The sequence below is a fragment of the Protopterus annectens genome, chromosome 3.part0 (genome assembly GCF_019279795.1).
Source record: "Protopterus annectens isolate FY-2018-M chromosome 3.part0, PAN1.0, whole genome shotgun sequence".
NCBI lineage: Eukaryota > Metazoa > Chordata > Ceratodontiformes > Protopteridae > Protopterus > Protopterus annectens.
Window position 1 is genome coordinate 926,119,011 of NC_056731.1, and position 24,834 is coordinate 926,143,844.

At 38.1% G+C, this 24,834-nt stretch overlaps 1 protein-coding gene across 2 annotated transcripts in view; it reads right to left on the reverse strand.

Moving 5' to 3' along the window:
- LOC122796630 (leukocyte elastase inhibitor-like) overlaps positions 1-24,834 on the reverse strand; it is a 238,703-nt gene that overhangs the window by 165,298 nt on the left and 48,571 nt on the right. For both annotated transcript variants that reach the window (XM_044065254.1, XM_044065252.1), the window contains exon 2: positions 11,424-11,593. In XM_044065254.1, coding sequence (XP_043921189.1) covers positions 11,424-11,591 — 168 coding nt within the window. In that variant the 5' untranslated portion in view covers positions 11,592-11,593. The remainder of the gene's footprint in view (positions 1-11,423; positions 11,594-24,834) is intronic.

Sequence of the window (24,834 nt, forward strand, 5' to 3'; positions counted from 1 at the left end):
AAATTATCATAACACATTTTTAAATATTGGGCAGAATTCATGATGACTATTTTATGGCCTTTGTCGGAAGACTTAAACACTAAATTCCTATTTTCACTAATTTTCATAAGTGCTAACCATTCATCCTTGGTTTAATTATACCTCACTTCACCTTTCTTTTTAACAAAATCTTTAAAATATGTCTCTAATGAGAAATTCACCATGGATAAAAATTGTTGTATAGAATCATTCTTGTAAGGAGGAATATATTTGCTTTTATATGCAATATTAGCAGTATTCAAAAGGCAATAAGGCATTTTCCATTTCATCATCATTATAGAAGGAATTGTATGAAAAAAATGTATCATCACTTTCCCATTCAAACCCACTATCTAATTCACTCTGCGGCAAAACATCAACACCACCTGTATTAGCAAAGTGCCACAAAAGGTGAAGCTTTCTAAAGAAATGAAATATTTCCATTTGTAATATATGCAACTTAGGAATAACTGTGGGAATAAACCTATGTCCACAGTTAAGCACTGAAATTTCATTATCTGTTAGTGGACTCCCAGATATATAATGCATAAAAGTACAGTCATTGTTAACAGTCAAAGAATTAATTTTAGTACCATTTCTTCTTCTTTCCATATTGCTGAAATTGTTTATCTCGAACTGTGTCTGGCTGCCCACATTTACACTTTCCATTCTCTCCCAAACAGTCACCACGAAAGTTCTGCTGCAAATGTTCACTTCGTTGTACTTGAGGTAATGGAGAATAGGCATTATCATCTGTTTCAAGCTCAACCGAAGTGCCCGTAGCTTCCGAAGAAGCAAAAGAGATGCCATGCCATTTCCATCCATTTCCTGGACAATGGAACTCCCACCTATTTTCTGCCAATCTTCATTTTCCCGTTTCTTAAAAGCAAAACCATTACTATAGTCCCGGAGGTCTCGCTGCAACTTATTCACTTTTCTATCAACTAGTTCTTAAATTGAACTTTGTATTATACCACTAATGCCTCCAATTACTTGTTCAAATCATGAAACACTCAACTGAGTACACAAGGAGACACAAACAGCAGAGATTTCCTCCTTAATTTTCCATTGTTTCACTTGATCTCTCTCCACCAGGATAGCAACCCATTCTTTAGCACAATGATGGGCAGCTGCTATCCATCTTTTTTCAAACTGTAGATCATCATTATCAACAGAATCAAAAAGAGATGAGGGATTTTTAAAGACCCTCAGCCCTTGAGGAGTAATATCTAACTCCAAATATCTCTGCAAGCTAATAATATTGTAATGAACAGTACTTTCCTTGTATAACAAATGTTCCAATTTGTCTACAGCACCTTGTGCTTTGAAAGGGAGCTGCATATTATAGCCCTGGCCAATGGACATAAAAGGATTAACAGTCCTTCTCTGTCGACCTTCTTCCAGTAACCTCTCCCAGGTTTTAGTACAAATCACCTGTTCTAGATGTGTCAGATGTACTAATTCTCTCCCACATTCGATCACCAGTTTGAGAGATATAATGTTCCATAGTCCTCTGAGTACCTTCCACATTTTCTTAAAAGTCCTTGGTATTTGAAAGGATGGATCACTGGCCATGTTAATGCCAAACAACAACAGAACAATAATCCAATAATAAAAACCATGATACTAGTGAACCAAAAATGTCCAAAAAAGTTTATTATAAATATACTCTAGCACCTCGGACACTATGTCTTTTTCAGAGTTAAAATGTAGCTTCATTAAAACACACTTATATACACATAAAACAATTCCAATTAAGATCACTATTTAGTCCCTTAGGAACTAACGTTTCATATTTAAGTATAAAAACGGCTTCTTTATAAAGTAATCTATTTTTCAAGGACATACCTAAATTAATTTTAACTTTCTCTAAAATACTACCTCTTAAGCAGCTACCATCACCATGATGATATACATCAAAATGTTTGATATCTCATAGATGTTCTTGTAACCTAAGCCTAAAAGTTCTCTTTGTTTCCCCCACATAAAACAAATTGCAGTCACATTTTAAAATTATACAACACCTTATGTATTACAACTATATGTTTCTTTTGGATTAAATAAAATATGATTAATAAAGGAAAAAGCTTGTAATGTATACATACAAACAGACAAATGTCTACAAGATATTAGCCCTAAATTAGAGGGGTGTATCATTTGTAACTGAGAAGGTAAGACAAAATGGCTATGTACAATCATGTCCTTTATACTTCTGCCTCTTTTAAGACACAACAGGCCTAGTTGGCAAGAGTTTGCAAAGATCTTTATCCTGTAATAAAAAATTCCAATAATGCATAACAATATCTGCCACTCTATCAGCAAATACACTATAAGTTGTCACAAAAAACATTTTTTTAGATTAATTGCCCACAGTTCTGTTTGATCTAAGAAACAACCTAGTATTTTCTCTCTTAGAATGTATATTGGTACCACATTGTCCTGAAAACAATTGGTTAATAGCTGCTTGAACAAGTTTAATTTCATAATCCCATATCTGAATATCTCACAAATTATAGACAATTCATGTAAAAAAGCAATATTGTCATTGCATAATCTACTAATAAGTAACATTTCATTATAGGGTAAATCCTTAATCAAGTGGGGGATGACAGTTTCTCCCATCCAAATAGTGGTTAATATCAAATTTTCTATGAACATTTGTTTTAATCAAACTACCATATTTACCCCACAATTTCACATCTAAGAAAAAAACCTTGGACCCTACTTGTTAACCATCAAAAGCCAACCCAAACCTATTTTCATATAACTGGCGAACAAACAGTTCTACCTCATCATCACACAAAAAGATAAGGGCATCTATAAAGCTATAATATTTAATAACATGTTGTTGAAAAAATGCCATTTCATATAGATGCTCAATTTCAAAAAGCCCCATAAATAAAAAGGCATAGTATCAGAGGCACTAGAGTGTATTTATAATAAACTTTTTTGAACATTTTGGATTCACAATAAAAGTGATAAATATCTGGAAGGATTTGTTTAACAGGATTTTAAAAAGGAGAAGCATCACCAATATCCCGGAAGAACGCTCTAGTAGTGTATTACCAAGAGACAGTAAAGCGCCATCAAGCCCAGCTACATATAAGACCATTTCAATTTTAAATCATGATTATAAAGCGTTTATGTCTATAAGAGCTATGACAATGGCAAAGGTGTTGCCAAAATCGAGATATAGATCAGTGTGTTTTTGTCATGAGAAGGCAAACTTTTAACAACATTAATAGAAGTCTGCGGTGGTGGTGCTGTGGTAGCATTGTCGCCTCACAGTAAGATGTTGTCCTGTTCAATTCTCAGCTAGAGCGTCTTCTGTGTGGAGACATGCATGCATGGGCGTACCTTCGTTGAAGGTTGTGCGTCAGAGCTGGCAACTCGGCACGTAAAAATCTACTGCCAATCATTAGCATACCAGAGTTCCGCTGTGGCGACCCCTAACCGGGAAAAGCCGAAAGACACAACAACAACAAAAAAACAGAACAATAATGATCCAGAGGGAAGCAGAATATAAGAAAGTACTATTGTTGTTGGTGGGACTTGATGGAGAGCAAGCATTCAATAGAGTAACTCGGGATTTTAAGGGTGGAGCAATGAAAGCATTTGCACTCCCTGATACAATAATAATGCTAATTAGGAGGATATAAGAGGGACTGGAGGCAAAAACTAAAGTGGGAGGATTCCTCTCTGACAAGCTGTGTTTGAGAAGAGGAACCAGACAGGGTTGTCCTCTTTGCCTTTTGATATTTGCTTTATATTTAGAGCCACTGGCAGGCAAAGAAAATAAAGGACTCAAAAATTCAAGAATATAATTGGTATGGTAATCAAGAAAAGTAGGCATTATTTGCAGGCAATAATATTTTGTACCTGCTAAAACCAGAAAAGGACAGCTCAGTGTTGTGGAACATTCTGAAACAGTTTAATGTCTTTTTAGAATATAAAATTAATGAAGACAAAAACAAGGGCTACAGCTGTAAACTGTATACCCACACATGAAATGGTTCAGCAACACCCATATTTATGGAGACATGATATAATGAAGTATTTAGGAGTATGGGTTAAAAGGATTCCGTTATGACAGCTAAGGATATATGGGAAGAGACTTAAAAGATAATACAAAAACTAAAGAACTGGAAACTCTTCTTTATAGATATGGATAGCAAGATACAAGCAGTGAAAATGTTTTAGTCCCTTTAGTTTTATATACAGGTCAGGCATATTTTAAGCAGCCAGAGAAAAAGTTATGGACAGTAATTAATAAAAATTTGAAGGATTTTATCTGGAAAGGGAAGAGAGCAAGGGCCAAGTGGGATAAGTTTATTCTTAGAACAGAACAAGGTGGTCTAGGATAACCTGCTTTGAAGGGATATTTTATAGCTACACAGTTAAGGCTCATATACACACCACAAGCAGAAAGCTATAGTTCAAAGTGGAAAGGGATGATGAAAAAGCAGGAGGAGATTCAAGAAATAAGGAGAGAGTGGGATTTTAAATGCAGATCCTTAAGGATAAAAACAACAGACATACAGAATATTATATTTATAAAGTTGCAGAAAGTATTCAAAGAACTAAGCCAAAATGAAAATGGAGAAAGGAGATTCTGATGGTAGGGATGACTGCAATTAGCAGTGCAAAGAACAGGCAAGAGGGTGATGGAATTTACTGGAGAAAATTGGGAAAGGAATCAAGGTACTGGGAGCAAAGAACTAGAAAGACAAAAATAGAGTGGGAACTGTCTTCTTTATCAGGGATTGATATCAGAGTATAGGTAAAGAGAAAGAGATAGGGGAATCTTATGTGGAAAACCTAATCTGGTAGACTTTTTTGTTGAATCTAGAACAAAAGCTGCTGTTAAAAATGGTAATTACTAGGGCATATAAATTACTGCACAATAATTATAGAAATCAATCAGGGGTAATTAAAAAAGATTGGGAATAGAGACTGGACAAGTACGTCATAAGGAAACAATGAGAACACATAGTTATGGCTGCAAATATGCAACAAAGTCTAGAAGATTTAGGATTTTTTGCTTATTTGCACAGATATTTTATACCCCAAGCAGACTCAAAAGAAAATGTCCTTAGGTAGATGGCAGATGTTGGAGGTGTGACTGGGAAAAAAGAGGTAACTGAGGACATATGTTTTTGGAGTGTAATGAGTTGGGAGACTTTAAAAATTACCTACAGAGTACTCTGTCAGAAATATTGGGTGAGCAAATGGTTTTAACTATGGGATACAGGATCTGAATTGCCTAGACTTTGCAAGACTTTGCTAAGTTAAATTCTGGTGGCAACTTAAAAAGCAATTACTAGAAAATGGAAATCAAAGTCTAAACCAACTGCATTTGAAGTAGTGACAAGCCTTTCAACTGTTCAGATTTACACAGAATGTCCACATTTTTGCCTTATATTTTTGGACTGTAGCTGGCATTTTTCTAGCAAATTACTGAGGATTGAAGCCACTAAATAATGACATACATTTGAGTTTCGGACTTCATAACCCTCAGAAAATGGATAACATGAATCCTGTCATTCTAGCAACTTTCTAAGAGCAGTATTTAAAATCTGTCACCCCCCCCCCCCATTATTTTAAGCTTTGTCCACATTTCTTTTGCTAAGAGCAGTTGAGAGGCATGAGTAGTGAATATTGTAAGAGAAATAAAAGAACTGAAAGTGGGATCTTTAAAAAAGGGTAGGAGCAAATTACATAGACAATGAAAATTGCAGGAATAATACATGCAGAATAATGTTTTGAAAGAGGAGGAGTGAGGTTTAAGAGAAGGCAAGAATTGATCGATTTATGTAATGGACTGAGGATAACTTTATAAAAGGCTGTATTTGATGTATAATGTTTGTAACCTTGAACATGTTAACATGGCTTGTTTTCTTTTATATAAATGTATGTTTGCCTATGTCTTAAGTGATAATTCAATAAAGGTGTTAAAAATAACACTGAGGTAGGCAGACCCATGATATGTTGGGACATTTACTTGTTGTCCCTTTCCATGAGGGACATGGGTGCTAAACTAGGGGTGAATTTGTGGTTTCCCATTCACTCATCCAAATTACCTTTGAATAGAGTAAGAGAAGTACTTTGCTTTATGTGGGGTGGAAAATGGTTCTATACAAGTGGTATTCTCTGTGATACACTCATGTCACTCCAACATTTACTACTTATGCTAAAAAAAGAGATTGGGATCCCATGATTGGGTATTTATGCTACCACTGGACTTACGAATGTGTAGTAGTCTGGCTGGATAGGGGCTGTCGAGTCTCTATATTTAACACAGAGGTCACCTATCAGTGTCCTGTATAACATGGAGAAGGAGGAAAATGCTATGAGGTGGTCTGCATAGTTTTTATGATTTAGGCCTTTGATTTCTTTAATGAGAAAGCATTGTGGTCATTTCATATGGGACAAGTGTTTGGACAGGTGCACACTGAAAGGGGCATTATATTCAATGATAAGCCTAATAACAGCCAAGTACAGTGGAATGATTATATCCCTGGATCTGAACATCATACCTTTAGATATAAGCAGCTGTGTAATGAAAAAAGGTTTCCTTAAAATAGAGGATATGTGATGATCAAATGACAGTTCTTTGTTGACATAGGTTCCCAGATCCCTGACTATGGGAAAAACTTTCTGGAGTGATATGGCCCAGGGAGGTATGTTGTCAATGTTATAGCACCAAGGGAGGTTATGCTTCCCAAATGATACTATTGCACATTTCTTGGCATTTCATTTGAATACCACCTATTTAACTGGGAAAGGATCTCTTGGAGGATCTTGTTTTTTTTCTAGTGAGTTTATGATGACACCAAGTTTACAGCCATCTGAAAACTTAGCCAGTCACAAACCCTTAGCATTTGCTTTGGCTGATGGGAAGTACATGCCAAAAAGGAGCTGCCCAAGGACTGAACCATGTAATACACCTCTAATGACAGGCCTTTTGGAAGAGGTAGAGACACCCACCCTAATTTTCTGGTATTTGTGAGGCAATTTGTTATCCAATGAGTTATATAGGGGTTTACATTTAACCTGTTGAGTTTATCTATCCTGCTTGAAAGTGGTATGATGTTGAACTCCTTTGTGAAGTGTAGATATGCAGTGTGTACTGATTTGCCCTCATTAATGGCTTCAGTAACTTTATCAAAGAAGTTGACCAAGTTAAATAGACAGGATCAGACCCCAACAAATCCAAATTGGCTTGGGTCAAGAGCTTTTAGATTGCCTATGTCCTTATCTATTAATTTCATAATGACCCTTTTCAAAGCCGTACAAATGAGACTGTTCAGACTTATGGGTCCATTGATGCTGAACCTTAGTGCAAGTGGATGACTGTTGCTGTCCTCCATTCCATCCATCATAAAGCTCGTTTGTAGGCTGATGCTGAATAGCTTCTGTAAGAGGTCTGACAAATCCCATTTCAGACTTAGCAGTAGAAATCCCATGTTATCTGGCCCTGTGGAAGTAGTGTCCTTGACTTTGTATAATGACTTGAGAACTTTTTTCTTGAAAGATTTGAGGGGAGGCATAGTTATGGGTATGTGATTTTGGAACATAGAAGGGGAGAGGAAGTGAAGCCTGAGTTAAATTTGTCTGCTAGTATATTATCTATGTCCTCTGGGTTTGAGTTTGGGATATCCTTTACGATTACCCCTGCACAGTGCTGTGCATTGCTTCTGAGATTTCTAACAAATTAAAAAGGGTTTGTGGTTAACCTCTGCCTGGGTGGCTATTTTTAGCTCGTATCTGGCTTTGGTTAATCTGCTCATGATCCAGAATTCTCTGCTAAGTTTAGCAAGAGAGGTTTTATTTTGAGAGTAAAATTTATTTTTGCTTACAATTATTTTTTTTCCTTTATTATAGAGCCTGTTTATATTTTGGTGTATTATTAAATTTGGTATTACATTTACTTCAGAGGGGGATAGATGCATCTATGCAGCTAATTAGACATGCATAGTATTTGGCTGAAAAGGATTCAACATAAGCAGTGTGGTCATCGGGTTAGAAGGGGATTTTGAGTTTAGCCAGGTCAACACTTAGTTTTAGTAGATTAGCCTTAGCACAATCTCTGAATACAGAGGTATTGGAAAATGCATCTTGCTTCAGTGTTATGGTGAATGTGACCAATTAGTGGCCTAATTTGACCAGACGGGAAGTGAAAATTGGTAGGGGCAAAACTGTCTCATACTGGCAAAGATCAAATCCAAGATTTTATTGTCCCTACATGTTTGAAGATGTATAAGTCTCCCAGTTAATAGAAGGTATAGCTGAAGCCTCCAGGGAGAATGCTGTTTAACTTATTGCACAGGGGCTCCATACTAGTTAGAAAAGAGGTATGGGCTAAGGGGAAGAAAGACAGAGTCCAATAGTTAGCTATGATATGATAAGGGATTTTGTTAATAGTAAGTTAGGTGTAGAGTAGTTCCAGGTCATTAACTTGTCTAATGAGTCTGGAGGTGAATTTTTTTATGAATATGGAGACACCGCCAGCTTTAGTGCTGTCTTCTAATGCATTGGTGCCTGAGCATGAGGCAGGTGATGAAAACTTGCAGAGAAGGACTGCTCTCATTAGTCTTAAAACAGGTCTCCATAATGATGCATATTTCAATGTTTTCCAGGGTAAGGAGTGCTTGTAGGGATTGGGAGTTTTTTTTTTTTTTAGTCTCCTAGTGTTGAGCAGCAATACCTTTATGGTAACTGGATTCTGTTTTGTTATGATGGAAGCTTTAGAAGACTCACATTGCCTACTGTGGGAGTGAAAAATGATTTAGCCAATATACAAAAGCCTTGGGCAATAGGTGGAGGCCATCCCTGGCAAAGCAGTTAGAACGTTTTCCCATTTACCTCCAGGTATATACACACACACACACACACACACACACACACACACACACACATAGATAGATACATATAGATATACATATAAATATATATATATATATATATATATATATATATATATATATATATATATATATATATTGTACCCCCTTTAAATGACACCAGAAGCTAAGCCAATTTCTAAAGTCAATGATCCTTTATTTGAGTCATAGCATCATTCCTGGTGATGGTGGAATGCTGTTCCAGGTTAGGTGCACACTATTCTGAGGGCTGCATCATGTAACTTTTCATATGCCTCAGGGAGGTAAGTTTCAAGTAATTTATACCCATCTGCACTATGACTGCATGTGTAGTTATGATGCAAGGACTTGAGTGCATGTATGGTGTGTAGTTATGGTACAAGGACTTGAGTGCATGTGTGATATGACACATCCTGGCACTTAATAGACAACTGATCATCAATAAGATGCCCCTGTTGAAAGTCATCCTGCACAAATCTTAAGATTAGGTGTTACATGTACCAGTGTGGGAATCGTTGGAATACCTGGATGGCACACAGGCACATTGCATATAATACCATGTACACTGTTACACCACCTATCAGGTGATGGATGTCAAGATTCATGTCTCGAGTTTTGGTTCTGTCCACTCTTCACTTTACATCCATGTCTCAAGTACGTAATAACTTGATTATAATTAGAGACCTGTTTATAGTCATCTGTGTTCTAACAAGCAGTAAGCAGGTTTCATTTTCTGTGTAAAGAATTGTAAAGCAAATAGGAAACTGCCAACCTGTTGAATTAATAGTTTACAAAAAAAAAACTGGCGTTATACTTTCTGCATATGACATACCAGTATATATATATATATATATATATATATATATATATATATATATATATATATATATATATATATATATATATATATATATATATATATATGTATATTTTAAAGTCATGACTGACCAGTAACACAGCAGCTAAGCTGTAAGACAACATTTCCCATTTCACTGGCCATTGTATAGAAGCAACATTAAAGATGCTATAAAGGCTTTTTCCTGAAATTTCTTTCATATTTCTTCTGAAGAATAACATTATACCTGGCTGTACACTACCATAAACAATGACAAAGACAGAGTAAGACAGATAACACCTTTATACCTATGTCTTAAAAATCTCTGTAAATGACAAATCATAAATGCATGGCTGTAAAAGTACATGAAGATTTATGATAACTGTAATATTAAAGCTATACATTATTATACTTGAATTATGGCACCTATATGACGTTAATAGGCCATTTGCAAAAAATGCCCGGCATCTGATCACCTTCCCTCTCACATCTTTGTTAATCACTATTCTAGCCAGCAAATTGATTCTTCTGAGTAAAATAAGCCAGTAATTAACATAATCTGTTCTGATTAACAGAGGCACAGTCATTCTTTGAAACATTTGTCAGAACCTGTAAATTTAGACTCTGTGTCACAAAGGGATAAAACCCTGACTGAGCCCCAGACAACCCATGTTTGAGTAGTGGAATAGTTGCTGCAAGAACTGGTTGTGAGCAAATGGGTGAGAATGGCTGATGCCTGCTCACACATCCTGACAGCAGGGAGGCAAACTGGCTAACTGTTTTGGTGTCACCTGTAGGAACACAGGTGCATCGCCACAGCATGAACAGCCTAACATACCCAAGCTGCTAGGGTGCGCTGCTTGGTCTGAAGGCTGTGCGTGAGAGTAAGTGATGTGCACGCATCTCCTAAAAGAGACATAGCAGCTCACAGGCTACAGAGGGATGGATATAGGACAGTCTGCAGGATCTTCTGACTATCCTGTTCCGTAACACTTGACTTTCATATAAACCAAGAAATAAATGGAGCAGAGGGCTGTCACTCTGAAGAAGCAATGAATGGGTCAATTGGACACAGGAAGGAGAGTCATTAGGCTTATCTGTGAATCAAAACAAAAATAAATCTAGGACTCATTACTATATATAATGTTAGTACACTGGATGCTATAACACCATGTTACAACCAGCATTCTGTTTGGAGGTAAAGGGTAAGGCTGCCTTCTGTTACTGTTTCTGAGCCACAAGAAATGCTTTTTATCTGTGTTTTGTTCTGACAGAATAAGAGTATAGACTCATGATATTCTGTGTGGCTAGAATAGCAGCAGTGTAGAAGATGAAACCCAGAATGTGCCTCCCTTGTTGCAGCACCACTGACTACTTGAAATTATAGTCCACTTAACTGTTCAAGGAGCATTCACATAACTTCACACCATCACACCTAGCCAGAATCAGAAGCAAAAATCAAATTTAGATGGTGAATTATACTGTGAGAGTAACCACAAGTGTTTTAGTTCATAACAAAGAAGGATTGCAGGCAAAGAACCGAGAATCTAATTCACCAGGAAATACAAAAATGATAAATTGATTAAGGATGCTCATGGGTTTATCAATATCACTCCATACCTCTAATCATCAATGTGCTGTCATGTTGGTCCTAGTTTTGCTAATATGTTAGTTTAGTTTACACTTACCTTGGCAATCTGACCTGCTGTACTGCCTCTAGAGCCTAGGTGAACCATGCCTAATGCAGATGAGATGCCCAATGGTGAAAAAAAGATGTTGCCATTTCTGTTGACTTCGGTCAGATTGTTGAGAAGGTCCAAAGCAAATTTAGAGTTTGCTGCACTGAGGGAATGCATTTCTGTAATACATAATACAGATGTGATGAGCTAGCATTCAGAAAATATAGATAAATAGTTACTGGAAAGAAAGGTTGCAGGTGATACCCTTTAACAATGTACAAAAAATGTTTTGGTTTAAGTGCTCATAAACCACACTTCTCCATCAAATGAAAAACACTGGAAACCTCTTTTATCCAATTTTTGTTTGTCCTTCAGTATTTATACCTGGAAGGATACTTTGCTTTGCTGAAAATGAGTGCATATATAAAACCATAGTGAAATGTTCACTTTTGAGTCTTGTCAGTCTGTCGGTGTCTGGTACTGCAATAACACAACATTCTGAAATCAGATAATGAGCTAAGTAATGAAGATTACTGGAGAGAAAGCATCCAAAGTTCAGCTACTGCAGTAAGCATCAGACCGTAGGAGAAAAACAAACTTCTGTGCGATTGTACTGAAACAATGGCTGGCTCTGTGCTGTACAACAATGGAACCCTGACTGGTGCCCCAGCTGCCAGAGGAATCATCTGGAGGGGAAGGGAGAGGAAACAAGAGTCATCTCATCAGCTTGGATTTCCGGCATAAAGGAACTGTGATTTGGTTAATGCTGCAAACCTTGGTAACGAACAGGAAAGTACAGAACACACCCCAAAATTTGGAGAAATACTAGCAGACACCCACTGGATTCTACAGCTGTTATCACTGTATAATGCATGTGGGATTACAGGTATGTCATAAAAACAAAAACAAAATGTCCATGGCAGCAGGATGATGCTGTAGTGTGATAATGGATAGGTCCAGGGGTGAACATTGGGTTTGGGGACCCAGAAATTGAGGACAGGGACAGCAGACGTAGCTGATGACTGACTGTTCAGGTGAGCAAAACTGCATAAAAAAAAATGTATGCTCTGTTGAAATGGTAAAATGATACAACAAATAATATTCAGGCTTGCAGACAATGAAACATTCTTAAGAATTGGATTTTTGGTCTGTTAAAGAAAAAGCATTATGCTCTTAATTGCTAGAAACAGAATAATCTATTAACTCAAGATAAAGGGTGCAGGGAATCCAAAATCTTGGAACATTTAAGATTGTTTTGCAAGAAATTTCATACCGATAGATAGACAGATAGATAGATATGCAAAAAAGGTGCACAACTGCTGAAAATAATGTACATATAAAATATTCAACCAAAATATGTAGACATATTTAACTTAAGCACAGGACTGAGTCACTGTCTCATTGTAACACTCCATAAACAGACGGATAAATAGCCTCATTTCTGGCCAATGAAATGTTCCTTTTATCTGTTTAACAACAAAATCAAAGGCAGCTGTCCCATATCTTAATACCACTTAGATTTGATCTTTTCAGTCACTCATGACAGAGTAAAGTTTACAACTTTCCCACACTTCAAGTGTGTGTAGCAGGTTTGAATTTTGTGAAGGACTACATCTTTGAACTTGTAATACAAAAGAAGTTATGTACTTACCATGACATTCCACCTGTGTTGTCCATATTCATTTTTCTTCAACTGATGGGTTCAGATCCAATCTCCTGGATCCGAATCGGCCATTGCTAAAGCTCTTAGCAACCAAAAACTCTCAAGCTTCTCCCTTAACCACAATGCAACAACCCCAATTACCTCAGATCTTGTTTGCTGCCTTAGTAGAAAGTAAAGATGGAAGTCATCATGGAGAAGATATATCTGGAGTTTATGTAAATAATAAGGCCATGTAGTCCTCTAAACACTCATTCTTCCAGAAGCCTTATGGATGGAGGTTGGTGGGAGGGACATTGAGAAAGAATGAAAATGGACAACACAGATGGAATGTTATGCTGAGTACATAACTTCTTTATCTGATGTTGTCACTCTTCATCCTGTCAGCTGATGGGACAGAGTCCCCAGCTACCTAATTTCAGGGGTGGACTCAAGGAAGGATATTCCTGAGCACCACAGAACCAAAAGATACCCTTCCTCTGGAGACCAAATCTAACTTGTAATGAGTAATAAAGGTATGGGGAGTAGCCCAAGTAGCTGCTGCACAAATATTATCCCATGTTTACTCGGGATTGAAAAACTGAGGAAGTTGCCATGGAACTAGTGGGATGGGCTCAAACAGGTTTTGTTAGAGCAATGCCCAATTTGTTATACACAAAGGAAATGCAATTTGTAATCCATCTAGAGACAGTAACTTTGGTAACTGGTTTACCTAATGTTGGTTCTACACATGAAACAAATAATTGGTCAGAATTTCCGATAAAGTTTTTTGCCCTGTATAAGTAAAAACACAACTGTCTATGAACATCTAATAAATGAAACACATATTCGCCTTTGTTAGAAAATTTGGGAAAGAATACTGGCAAATTAATAGACTGATTTATATTGGATTCTGATACTACCTTTGGAAGAAATGATGGGTTGGTACGTAAGGTAACTCTGTCTTTATGCAAAATCAAGAATGGAGGTTTTCAGCACAATGCTTGGATCTCAGAAATTCTTCTGGCAGAGGTAATGACTACTTAGAAAATTGTTTTCCATGAAAGATATTTAAGGTTGCATGTAGCTGAGGGTTCAAAAGGAGATTATGTAAGGGACTACAGCACAAGGTTTAGCTCCCAAGGGGGACCAGGATCTTTAAAGGGGGGCCTTAAGAGTACAGTGTCTTTCAAAAATGCTTTGCTCAACTTATGGGATGCTCCTCTCTATTTAAAAATTTCTAGGATGCCTTCAAACAACACAATTTCAGGAGGTGATCATGGGGACACTTCACCTTCATCAAAATGTGTGTCTTCAGTGATGAACTCCTACAGGGAGTCTATGTTTTTCCTCTTATATGTCCTCTTCTTAAAGATATCCTCAGTGGGGTGCTCTGGGGAGGTATCTAAAGAGGATATTACAACTCCCTGGACAGCAGCCTGGGGTTTTGGTATTGGCTGTCCCTGTGGAAGGAGATGGTGAGGCTCTGAATACTAAGACATCATGGGAGAAATCTTAGGATCCGAGCAGGATGGATGTGTCAGAACTGTTGAGGCAGAAATTACTTTCTTCACAGCCTCAAAGGCAGAGCAGGTTGGAGAGAGAGAGAGAGAGAGAGAGAGAGACAGAGAGGATGTCAGATCTGAGAAGACAAGCTTCTGAGTCGTAGGCCTCCCCTGCTCCGAGGGCAACACCTCCGAGATGGAAGCCAGAGCCGAGCTGTCCAGTGCCGAGGCTCCAAGGTGCAGAAATGGCTCTGAAGTCAAAGGCAGCACCTTAGATCTGACAGGCAGACTACAGCTCTGAGAGCTCTCCGTATTTGACAAGACTGGAGCTCTCAGAGAAGATCTTGGATCTGAGGATAAAGTTATCCTCGGATCTGAGCCACACAGATCAAGATGGCTCAGATCCAAAACCTCTGAAGCAACAGAAGTCAGAGGAGGAATCTTTAAAGGGGGAGTATCAGACATATGAATCTCCTGACCCAGAGGGGTAGGAACTGAAGGAACACCAATCTATCTCTGTACCAAGAGAATCTTCTTCACCATCTCTCCACATCTTCTTCTGTAAGGCTTCTGGAAGAATGAGTGCAGTATATGGAGAGAGACCTATGTCTTTCTAAAAATGGAGAAGGTACCCTGTCATGGACCAGATTCAGTGATGGGGAGTACCTCGTTCTAGGAAGTAACTTGCCTGTCATCTAAAAGTCAGGTTCAGATTGCATTGGATCCAAAAAAGTCAGATCCGACAGCTTTGTCTTCATTGAATCCGACTTAGGAGGCTCAGATCAAATATTTTTTCCCTTAGCATTATCCTGTATTTTTGCCTTTTTTGGGTCCAGAGTTGAGACTGGATCCTTATGAGACCTCTTTCTTGAGAAGTCCGAAGCTGAGGAGGAGGAAGATGACTTCGGACAAGAGGTTTCCATGGTTTTTCTCTTAGAGGGAGAACCCTCCAATATAGCCCCTCCAAATAAAGAAGGAAGACCTTTCAGTATCAGCTTATTCTTGCATTCTTCTAACGTGCAAGGATTAATGCTATGGTGTACAGAGCAGTCCTCCTGTAAATGGAGAGGGCCTACACAATAGACACAAAGTGTGTGGGCACCAGACAGTAGCAGGTTGTGCCCACACTTCAAACACTTTTTAAATCCTGCTGGTTTATCTGCCATCATTAAGTCAAAAATTTATTGACAAGAAAAAGATAACAGAACAAAGAAAGTTTTTTTTGTTTTTTTGTTTTTTTAGATCGGGGAATATACAGAAAAAAAAGAGAGAGGGAAGGAAATACCAACAATGGTAAACGAGATATAAAAGTGTTGTAGAAGAGAAGAAGATACTAACAATAGTATCTAAGGAGTACAAAAAACATACGAAAGACAGAAGAAGGTCAGAAACAACAAGAAGTATATAAATGTGGGTAAGGGACAGGAATAGAATTTTTTTTTAAGTAAGGAATACAAAAAAATGACACACATCTGAAGAAAACTCAAGAAAGATGGAAGACCACATCTTTTGCTTGAAGCTGCAAACCAAATCTGAGGTAACTGAGATTGCTGCATTTTGGATAAGGGAGAAGCTCGAAAGTTTTTGGTTGCCAAGAGCTTTAGCAGCGGCTCCGCTGGATCCAAGGGATCAGATCCCACCCCATCAGTTGAGGACAGAATGAAAATTGACAACATCAGATCCATGCTTTTCTCATTTTGTAGATTGAAAAAAATGTAAAAGGATCAAGAAAGTCTTTTATAAGGTCAAAGTGAACAGATCGAATAAATTTAGTCAAAAAGAAGCACTGACTCAGTGGTTCAGAGTACTGTCACTGCAACTAAGTGAGGAAAAATAAAAAACTCATTTACATTACATTCATTATAGGATCTAGGTCATGTATTATTATAGGGACCCAAACCTCATACTGGGAGGACAGACTGAGAAGCAAAAAAAATCATCAAAACCATGTCAGCATGACAATCCCAATAACATCCATTTTAGAGCATAAAAAATGAAAATATAACAAAAACTTTAATGATCCTGATGTATTTTATATATATATATATATATATATATATATATATATATATATATATATATATATGTATATGTATGTGTGTGTGTGTGTGTGTGTGTGTGTATAAATATATATATATATATATATATATATATATATATATATATATATATATAGTTATGTGTATATGTGTGTATGTATATATATATATATATATATATATATATATATATATATATATATATATATATATATATATAAACAGATATATATAGATGGTTCTACCTGACATAGTCGAAACCACACAACACCGACAACCACATCACCGACACCACATATTCGACAGTCCATAAACACGAAACCACACATAACCGACAACGAAATAACCGACGGTACACAAACACGAAACCCCATACACTGCACACACCACAATAACAATTTAAAACAAAACACATCCCCATTCCACAAACCACACACACAACACAAGCACACCAAAATCCTTACAAGCCCACACTAAACCTTACCCTAACCCTAAGGTCCGTCACTATCGCACACTTACCTACCCGCTCCCTAACCCTAACTCACTTAACCCGCCCCTATCGCTCCCTAACCCTAACTCACTTAACCCGCCCCTATCGCTCCCTAACCCTAACTCACTTAACCCACCCCTATCGCTCCCTAACCCTAACTCACTTAACCCACCCCTATCGCTCCCTAACCCTAACTCACTTAACCCACCCCTATCCCCACAGACCGTCAATCTCCACACTTACCTGCCTCGCACCCTAACGTCCGTCACTACCGCATACTCACACAGCCTTTCCCCATGTCGGCATCCTCGGCGTTGGTGTTGTCATCCGTCGTGTCGGTCTTCTGCATTGTCGATGTTCTGCCACTCGCGATTCGCGTCGGTCTTCTTCACTTTCGATCTTCTGGAGCTCCGGATTCCGATGTCGGTCTTCTGCGCTGTCGACGAAGTCAGGTAGAACCAAATAGATATATATATATATATAGAGAGAGAGAGAGAGAGAGAGAGAGATAGATAAAAACACACACATTTATATTTAAACTCTCCCTTTGGCAGAATGTTCAGAATATCAAACATATGTAATATCGGCACAAGTGATCGAACAGGTATATGATTGCAGAGTGCCAGCATTACTTAGTCTCTGTTGCAAAGTGTTGAAGTACAGCAAGTATTGGCAATGTGCCCTTTTCCAGCTATTGTGTGATCTTGGAGTTGATATGATGCCTCTCAAGTGTACCTCATTACGAGGAACGTACCTCATTTGTGGGCTTAAAAAGTTCATGTTCCTCAAAGTTCCTCATTGAAAGACTCTGTCACACATTCAGTGTTAGGAATTTTTTTAAGTGAAATTCATGGTAAATAGAAATCATATTAATTCATTAAAAGATTTTCTTTATAAGTAAAACCAGCATATTTTAACCATCCTATGACCTTCCTAGTTGAAGTTGTTAATAAGCCATTCGTATGTGTTCCACATTTTGCCCATTTGTTTCACATTATGAGGGCGAGTGTTCCTCAATTTGGAGATGGATGGTTGAGAGATATGGTTGATATATATATATATATATAAGTAGCAGAAGGTGTAGGGGGGTGCAGCAGGGCTTGCCCACATGCAAAAAAACATGTTTTTTGTTTCTGTTTTGCTTTGATGTGCCGTTTGATCTTCATAGATCAACCAAATGTGGGGATTGACAAAATGTGGTTCAATATTTTGCTTTTGACTATTGGTAGGACACACACACATATATATATATATATATATATATATATATATTAGGTTAAATTTAAGTACTCAACCTACCAAAAATGCAAGCACTTTAAATACTGGTTAAAAAGTCTGAATTTAAAAATAGGCTTTTTGTACATTGCTGGTATTCAGGTGAAGAATGGGTACAGTAAGGGTGGGAATTTGCTCTTTCCCCACTGCAGTGTGATTTAGAGTTATATATATATATATATATTATATATATATATATATATATATATATATATATATATATATAAAAGTAAAAGACGGTTTAGGGGCACAGGAGGGCCTGTCTCTAGGAAAAAAATAGGTTTGCTCTTTAAGATGTTTGAGCACTAGACATAAACTCATATATATATATATATATATATATATATATATATATATATATATATATATATATATATATATATATATACATACATAAATTATGCACATTGCCATTGGTTTGGTCACGGCATGCATTTAACACATGCAGCTAATTTTACCAATTTTCCTTGCTGGTGAAACTGGTCACATTCTATCATATATCTAGACATTTTCCTTTCTCCATGATTATGTGATTGTGGAGTTAGTATATTTAATTTCAAGGGGTATGGAGGTAGAGCCCCCCACATAAAAAACAAAGTTTTTCATTATTTTACTTGATCTCAAATGTAACATGTTTGTGTTTACATTTATGATCAGTTTAATTAATTTTTTTTTTTTTTGGTTTCTAGTAATGCGATTGCCAATGATTGTACTATTGAAATGACAGCTGCTATCATAAATCATGCTGCCTTTCAGTTCGGTTGAGTTTGAGTACATATATCTCTGCAAGTAAATGCCTTGTATTGTATACATCATGGATCACTGTTTTCATACTTATGGCTTTATTGTTTGCAATTTATCAGTTGTTCTGCTTATACTTTGCTGTTGTCTGTTCAGTTTGTGCTTTGTCAGTCCTTTTGGCTCAGGATATTATACCATCAACAAATCAAAAATAAAATAAATAAATAACACTGCACATTGCATTGTAGTTATGAAAGACAGCTGAATGATGATGTTAAAATCTGTGAAAGCAAACTGAAATGTGGCTTTATTATTGCTTTTGATCATGGGGACCTTACAACCAAAATAATGGAAATAATTTCTGTTTTACTTTCTGAGGCCGCGGTGGTGCAGCGGTTAGCGCTGTTACCTCACAGCAATAGGTTCTCTGGTTCGATTCTTGGCTGGAGGGCCTTCTGTGCGGAATCTGCATGTCCTCCCTGTGTGAGTGAACATTAAAGACATGCAGGTAGGTGTGTGCGTGCATGTGTGGGTGTTCCTTCGCCAGGCTGGCAACTCAACACCATTACAATCTACTGCCGATCATTAGCAGACTGGTGATCTGCTGTGGCGACCCCTAACCAGGAAAAGCCGAAAGACATTTCTGTTTAATTCATTAAATAAAAGTGCTAACAAGCTAGCAGGGTGGCTTCATTATCTTCAGCAGAAGATCCCTGTCTTCCATTCTTTCTGATTCTGTCAAGAATAAAAGGGACAAAAAAATGAGACATTTTCCTGGACTGTAATTTAAAGTATGGCGTTTAACTATTAAATAACTTGAATCACCCTATCAGATCAAAATGAATGCTTCTTGCCCACTTCTGATAAGGTATTTCTTCTACTACAGTATATCATATAAAGGTATGTAGGCAATAAATTATTTTAATGAATCTGGGGATATTGAAAGACATTCAGCACAGAGCATTAAGCAAAACAGCATGAACAGTGCTAATGCACAAGGAGGAGGTAATTCAGAATTGGAGAAATAGTGTTGTATGCGAGGTAAATAAGTGACTGCATAAGGATATGCAAATGAAGGTCTACGTGCAAATGAGCCTCATTCTTATCATATGACAACAGGAAACAAGCAGGGTGATTTAGAGATCCATAAAGCTAGCAGTATGCATTGTGCTGGTCATCCATTCTGAATTTTAGGAATCATCTGTGTACGGGAGCTAAATCTGTGACACACATGTAAGTGATATTGGCAGCTACAGCTGAATAATAAGTGGCCAGTTGTGAAGCTATTATCCATGATGCTGCATGTTGTCACACTCAGAGATACTGATTCATCTGCCAGCTGCTAAGAAATCATCACCTGCATAACCAGGACATTGTTGGTCACTACAGCGTGGACAGAGAGCTCATAAGGTAACTAGCTGACATGTGTCACCCACACATGAATTCAAGGTGGATGCATGAACTGCCCATCATTGTGGACTCCAAGAAATGTGCAGCATTATTCATCCTTGCTACAAGGATCTTTCAGATTCTGTTAGGGGACACACTAAGAATTTTGAGGACATCAGCCTTGTGGATCCTACATGTTCCTTTAATGATGTTGCCCCATGTGGGGAAGCATGTATGATTTCTGTGGACAACACAGGAGATAACCAACACTGTATGAGCATTTTACACCATTATCCATTTACACAAGGTCATGGGAGCCACTGACTGCATACACATCCCTGTTAAGGCACCCTGTGTTCCACATAGTGTCCAGTACATCAAATGGAAGGGATTCCACTCCATGAAATGGAATATAATGATCAAAGTAATATATGCAATATATCCATGTGACATTCAGGTAATTTATATTCAGGCAGGCAGCAGGCCACATATAATGGTATCCACTGTTCTGTGTTATAGGTGATGCTGGACATGCCTTGGAATCATAGATGGCAACCCTAAATAAAGCCTCTAGACCATGGCTGAGATGGCTTACAAAACTGCACATTCATGGACAAGAAACAGTGTTGAGCATGTACTTTACTTCTTAGGGACGCTTTCGCTACTTGGATAGTCTGGTGGTGCACTGCTGTACATACCAGAAATTTGAAGTGGTGCTGCAGTAGCGTTGTCGCCTCACAGCAAGACGTTGTCGTGTTTGATTCTCAGCTAGAACATCTTCTGTGTGGAGGTATGCGTGAATGGGCATGCCTTCATTGAAGGTTGTGCATCAGGGCTGGTAACTCGGCACATAAAAATCCACTACCAAACATTAGCGGACCGGAGTTCCGCTGTGGCGACCCCTAACCGAAATAAGCCAAAAGAAACAGCAACAACAATATTTCACCTAAGCTATGCAAAACAATGCATCGACTGACCTTGATGTGTATCAGACATTACCTTACCCACAAGGATAGAGAGTGGCCAAGACACAGTCATCATCATTTGCATTGGTGAGGTGGAGCACAGTGTCAGGTGACACCAATGCTATCATATAATCAAGGGTCATGGGAGATGGTATAGGTAACCATTTGAAATGTTGGGACCTGCAATAATGAGTCCTGAAATGTTGAGACTGAATGGCTGAAAGATCATACTTGTATATTCTAAGTCTGAGGTGCCATTTCTCAGAATATTCCATTTTCTCTGCGGTATGGCAATCTCAGAGTTGGTATACATAAGTTTGGTGGGTGTGGGGAGCTTGCAGAGGGAGCTTGCCCCCCTGCAAAAAGAAGTTTTAAGGAGAATAATAATGTTTGAGATTCACTCTTCTCCTGTGTTTTTTTTAAACTTTTCTGCATTTCAAGTGTCAATATTTCAATAGAGAGCCTGTGGTATCCATTCATGTGGTTGACAGATTGGAAGGAGTCAGGTATCACATCCTCCAGCAGCTGAGAGAAGCTGCCATGATGCAACCATTGGCCTTGTGGATTGTGCTGACCTGGTGTTTTAAGGCTTGATGCAGTCTATGGTATAGCCGGCTCTAGGGATAATATAGCACTTTAGGAGGTTGGGTTTGTGAGGCCCCATAGGGATGGAATCTGAAGCATGTCATTAGCCATGTGTTTTGAGTTATGTTAGCAACAAACATACAGCCAGGTTGGTTATACAGGAAGATACCATTTAGCTCATCCATGTGCAAGTCACCACAGTAAGGTCACTCACCATATCATGGCTAGGTACAGGTCACCATTTATGCCCCTAGTGCCTCACAACTTTTATTAAACCTGTTAGAGGCACTCACCATCCAACCAAACACCCTAATCATGGGTGACTTTAACTACCCCTGTATAGACTGGGAAATGTACACTGCCTCAAACTCAGGCACAATCCTTCCTAGGCTCTATTAACACAAATACCCTGGAACAGTTAGTGCATACTCCAAACAGAGGATCAAACATACTTTATCTTGGTACTTTCCAGCATGGGAGAGCATTGTACCACCCCACTTCCCTCAAGTCATCTCCTCACTAGTGAGGTCAAATTGCAAAGCTATCTCACTTGAAGAAAAAAAATCAACCTAGAAAATCCAGTTAAAGGGGTTGGGGGTTGGAATAATGGTTAAGGTATTTACATCACAAACAAGAGGTACAGGGTTTGATTCGCATTAAGGTAAATTGGCTAGGCTTAAACTGGTCCATGACAGCTAGCCTAGTACTTACCTATGAACCTATAAACCAGTAACAGTTAGGAGATATTCAGAGGCAAACTACATCATATGTGACTGTTTGTCAAAATTCAAGGCTCCCCCAACCTCAAGACCACAGCTACCTATGCAGAATTATTCAAAGAGTCACTATACAAACGTGTGAATGGCTGCATAGAGGCTGCCATACCTACAAGAAATAAACTCAACAAACACTAAAAAAATACCCCAGTGGTGGAATCCTCACCTAAGCAGGGTATACAATAAAAGCAAAAAACTCAAGGTCAGAATCAGAAAAAGAAATTCTCTTAAAGACAAGTGCTTTCTTATACAACTAAACAAGAAACTAAAAGGTCTAATTAAGTCCAACAAGGCCAACTATGAGGTCAGGATAGCTTCACAGGATAAGGACAATCAGAAGGCCTTCTTCAGTTGTTTTTGGCACCTTAGAGGTAACACACAACAGTGTGCTGAACTAATGGTGAACTGTACCACATACATTGATCAGGGTGAAACAGTAAATCTATTGGCTGATAAATTCACCTTCACTCCAAACTCTCCTTGCCAGCTCCACCAGGTGAAATCCTCTCCAACATACTTTTCTCAGATATCAGCAGGGATCAGGCTATGGCAGCACTCACTAAATCCAAGAACTCCACCTCCATGAGTCCTGACAACATCCGGGGTTGCCTTCTGAATAGTCTAATAGTCTAAAGCATGATCTATCAGGACAACTTGAGGCACTCTTCAACTACAGCCTTGAAACATGTTGCATTCCAAATGAAAGGTGGTCTATAGCAGTCATTCCCCTCCACAAGTGTGGATCATCAGCTGACCCAGAGAACTACAGACCCATCAGTCTAACAAACCCAATGTGCAAAGCTATAGAATGAATTATCATGGAAATGATAAATAAGGACACTGGACCCACCCCAATTTGGCTTTGTTAAGGGAAGGTCATACATATAGTGTATCTTGACCTGGCTAAGGCATTTGATAAAATACCCCACTCAGGCATTGTTGATAAGCTCTGTGATCTAGGTGCAAATCCTTACATAACTTGATGGATTGCTGGCTGGCTCACAAACAGGAGCCAAGACGTCAGGATCAGTGACACCATCTCCATTAAGAGACTGGTCACCAATAGAGTATCTCAGGGCTCTGTGCTGGGATCACTCCTGTTTAGCATCCACTTCTCAGAAGTCAAGGCTAATGGTAAAGACCTCTGCTCACCAAGTTCACAGATTACTGTAAATATGGAGCTTTTATAGATTCTCACAAGACAAACATCTTGCAAGTGTGACAGTATATTAAGAATAAAAACAACAATAATGCCCCTTTAAGCATACCAACTCATGTGAAGGCTTTAATAAATTAAAAAATGAATTGACCACACAAACGAGTAATAAAACATGAAAAACAACAAAGAAGACGAGCTCAGGATACCATCGATGTATTTTATTAAGCACTTTCGTCCTCAATAAAGGACTTCATCAGAATCTGATTAAGTCCTTTATTCAGGACGAAAGTGCTTATTAAAATACAACAAGGGTATCCTGAGCTCATCTTTGTTGTTTTTCACATTTTAAGGCTTTAATAAATTTATATTTGCTACTTTAGAGGAAGTCTGCAAAGATGTTAGAGGTGTTTGCTAAGAGAATACTCTTGATTACAGGGAACTGCTTCTTCAGTTAAGACTTTCCCAAAGGTAATAATAATGTATTTTTTTGCATTTAACTTTAATCCGTGGCTTTGGCCCCAGTCATTTATCTGCGTTAACCCGGTCTGCAGTAGATTAATTATATATATCAACTCTGAGATTGCACTACATGGGGAAAAGGGCAAGTAATTGGACAACATCAGGAATTTCCCCTTTTCCCCACTGTGGGTTTGAAATACTGTGTGTGTGACAGGGAAATGTTGGCCAACTAGTTACTTTCCCCATCTCACACATTCACTAAAGTAAATGTTTGATTAATGAACATTCGAGATCTAGTGTTCGCTCATCAGAGGTTCGAAGAAAGAACCTTCAATGGTTAAACATAGACACATCAGTGAGCCAGCTGGCTACTCATCTGGTAATGTAGGGGTTAAATG